The following is a 2,990-nucleotide window of genomic DNA, read 5'->3' as shown; positions in this document are numbered from 1 at the left end:
GGGATTAGACTCATGCAAATAAGGAGGTAGGTATTAGCCTCATGCAAATGGGGAGTCAAGGATTAGACTCATGCAAATAGAGAGGCAAGGATTAGCCTCATACAAGATAGAGTCAAGGATTAGACTCATGCGAATGGGGAGGCAAGGATTAGTCTCATGCAAGCATGGAGTCAGAGATTAGACTCATGCAAATGGAGAGGCAAGGATTAGCCTCATGGAGTCAAGGATTAGACTCATGCAAATGAGGAGGTAAAGATTAGCCTCATGCAAGTATGGAGTCAAGGATTAGACTCATGCAAATAAGGAGTCAGGGATTAGACTCATGCACGTATAGAGTCAAGGATTAGATTCATGCAAATGAAGAGGAAAGGATTAGCCTCATTAAGGTATGGAGTCAAGGATTAGACTCATGCAAATAGAGAGGCAAAGATTAGCCTTATGCAAATGTGGAGTCAGGGATTAGACTCATGCAAATAGGGAGGTAGGGATTAGACTCATGCAAGTATGGAGTCCGAGGTTAGACTCATGCAATAGGAGGCAGGGATTAGCCTCATGCAGGATGGAGTCAAGGATTAGACTCATGCAAATAGGGAGGCAAGGATTAGCCTCATGCAAGTATGGGGACAGGGATTAGTCCCATGCAAATAGCGAGCAACAAATAAGAGTAGTGTATGTCTTAGCTAGAGATGTATTCAATTTCTGATAGCTTGATTGATAATGAATTATCTTTGTGTATACATGTTTCGCAGATGCTATCATTACGTCAAATGTGCTTGCGTTCAAAGAAAAATTGTAAGTTTTGTGGGGCGGGGGGGGGAGGTTGGTTCGTGCTTCGTTTGCCAGCCTTGCTTTGCTCTATTCTGAAAGCCTTTCGAGTTCCCCTAGGTGACACCTGACTGTTATGGAAGTCGAGTTTTTGAAAATACGCAGCATTTGAAAAAATAGAGTTATTTTAGAAATGTATTGATATATCAAGAAATTTTGATGAACTAGTGACTGTCACATATTTCAAAGGCATTGTAGCTTTCTTATGGAATTTTGAGGGTCCTCCTCAAAATTCTGCCCCAGTTTGGTAGATGATCTTTAACTATTTTCAGATAACGGACCCTGCTAAACCTTCTCCGGAATTTTGAGAATCCTTCTCAAAATTATGCCCCAGTTCTTAATTGATTACTGACTTCCTGGCATGCGATGGAGTTGGCTGGACTTGCTTCGGAATTTTGAGGGTCCTCCTTAAAATTCTGCTCCAGTTTCTGCTCTTGGAGAAATGAAAATTTTATTATGATATGACCGAACCCATAAGGCTACCTACGTATCCTCTCTTAAACGGGAATCAGGTCAAACGTAGTTCAATTACATCGGATGAGGAAACGTAAAGTATCTAAGCATAGTATCTCTTGACTGCGTCTGAATTGATCGGTTTTGACCAGACTTCTCCGTCCATTTCTACAAGTATGAGTGCTCTTCTGTCAATACTCTGTGAACCATGTACAGACCTTGCCAGTTGGGAGAGAATTTCCCTTTGGTTTCATCTTGATACGGGAAGATTTTCTTGAATACCAGATGCCTTGGTGCGAACTGTCTTGGTTTGACCCTTTTGTTGAAAGATCTAGACATTCTGTTCTGATAAAGTTGGTCATGATACATTGCGTTCATCCTCTTTCCATCGATAAGGGCCAATTGTTCATAGCGACTCCTCATCCACTCTGCATCGCTGAGTTCAGCTTCCTGTATGACTCTTAAATAAGGAATCTCCACCTCGATTGGGATGACATCCTCGGTACCATAAACCAACATGTAGGGAGTTGCCCCGGTTGATGTGTGAACCGTGGTGCGGTACCTTAACAGAGCAAAGGGTAACTTCTCATGCCACTATTTGTGGTTCTCTACCATTTTCCTTAATATCTTTTTAATGTTTTTGTTGGCGGCTTCTATGGCTCCATTCATCTGAGGTCTGTAGGCTGTGGAATTCTTGTGCTTGATTTTGAAAGTTTCACACATAGCTTTCATCAGATCACTGTTGAGGTTGGCAGCATTATCAATGACAATGGATTCGGGAACACCAAATTGGCACACAATTCGATCCTTGACAAAGTCCGTGACGACTTTCTTGGTCACAGCTTTATAAGATGCAGCTTCCACCCATTTTGTGAAATAATCAATGGCTACCGGAATAAATTTGTGCCTGTTTAAAGCAACATGCTCGATTGGACCAATAATATCCATTCCCCAAGCGGCGAATGGCCAAGGTGAGCTTTTTGCATTAAGCTCGTTTGGCGACACTTTTATCATGTCGGCATGTACTTGACATTGAAAGCATTTGCAGACATACTGAATTCAATCTGTCTCCATGGTCATCCAAAAATAACCGGCTCTAAGTATCTTCTTTGCCAAGACGAAACCATTCATGTGTGGGCCACAGGTCCCCACATGCACATCCTCAAGTAGCTTAGAAGCTTCTCTTGCGTCAACAATCTTAGTAAACCCAAATCAGGAGTTCTCTTGTACAAGTTTCCTCTATTGTGGAAGAAGTGATTTGACAATCTCTGGAGCGTGCGCTTCTGAGTGTGACTTGCATGCTCCGGGTATTCTCCTTTTGATAAGTATTCTTTGATGTCATGGAACCAAGGTTTTCCGTCCGCTTCTTCCTCGACATGAGCACAATATGCCGGCTGATTATGGATTCTTACCGGAATAGGATCAATGTAGTTCTTATCTGGATGTTGTATCATAGATGACAAGGTGGCTAATGCATCGGCAAACTCATTCTGAATTCTGGGCACATGCCGGAATTCTATCTTTGTAAACCTCTTTCTCAATTCTTGCACATGGTGAAGATATGGTAATATCTTGGAATTCTTGGTGGCTCACTCTCCTTGTACCTGGTGCACAAGCAAATCTGAATCACTGATCACTAGCAACTCTTGAACGTTTATGCCGACTGCCATGTTGAGCCCTAGTATGCAGGCTTCATATTCCTCCATGTTGTT

General features: G+C 42.3%; 1 protein-coding gene across 1 annotated transcript; it reads right to left on the bottom strand.

The window, feature by feature from the left end:
* Positions 1-1,446: 1,446 nt before the first annotated feature.
* Positions 1,447-2,226, bottom strand: LOC138888451 (uncharacterized). The gene is made up of 2 exons (XM_070170316.1): positions 2,000-2,226; positions 1,447-1,840 (listed from the first exon to the last, which is right to left on the bottom strand). Exons 1-2 carry the CDS (start codon positions 2,224-2,226, stop codon positions 1,447-1,449), a joined length of 621 nt encoding a protein of 206 aa, XP_070026417.1.
* Positions 2,227-2,990: the final 764 nt, after the last annotated feature.

This window comes from Nicotiana sylvestris, chromosome 3 (assembly GCF_000393655.2).
Source record: "Nicotiana sylvestris chromosome 3, ASM39365v2, whole genome shotgun sequence".
Taxonomy (NCBI): Eukaryota; Viridiplantae; Streptophyta; class Magnoliopsida; order Solanales; family Solanaceae; genus Nicotiana; species Nicotiana sylvestris.
This window is presented reverse-complemented; position numbering and strand designations above follow the sequence as displayed.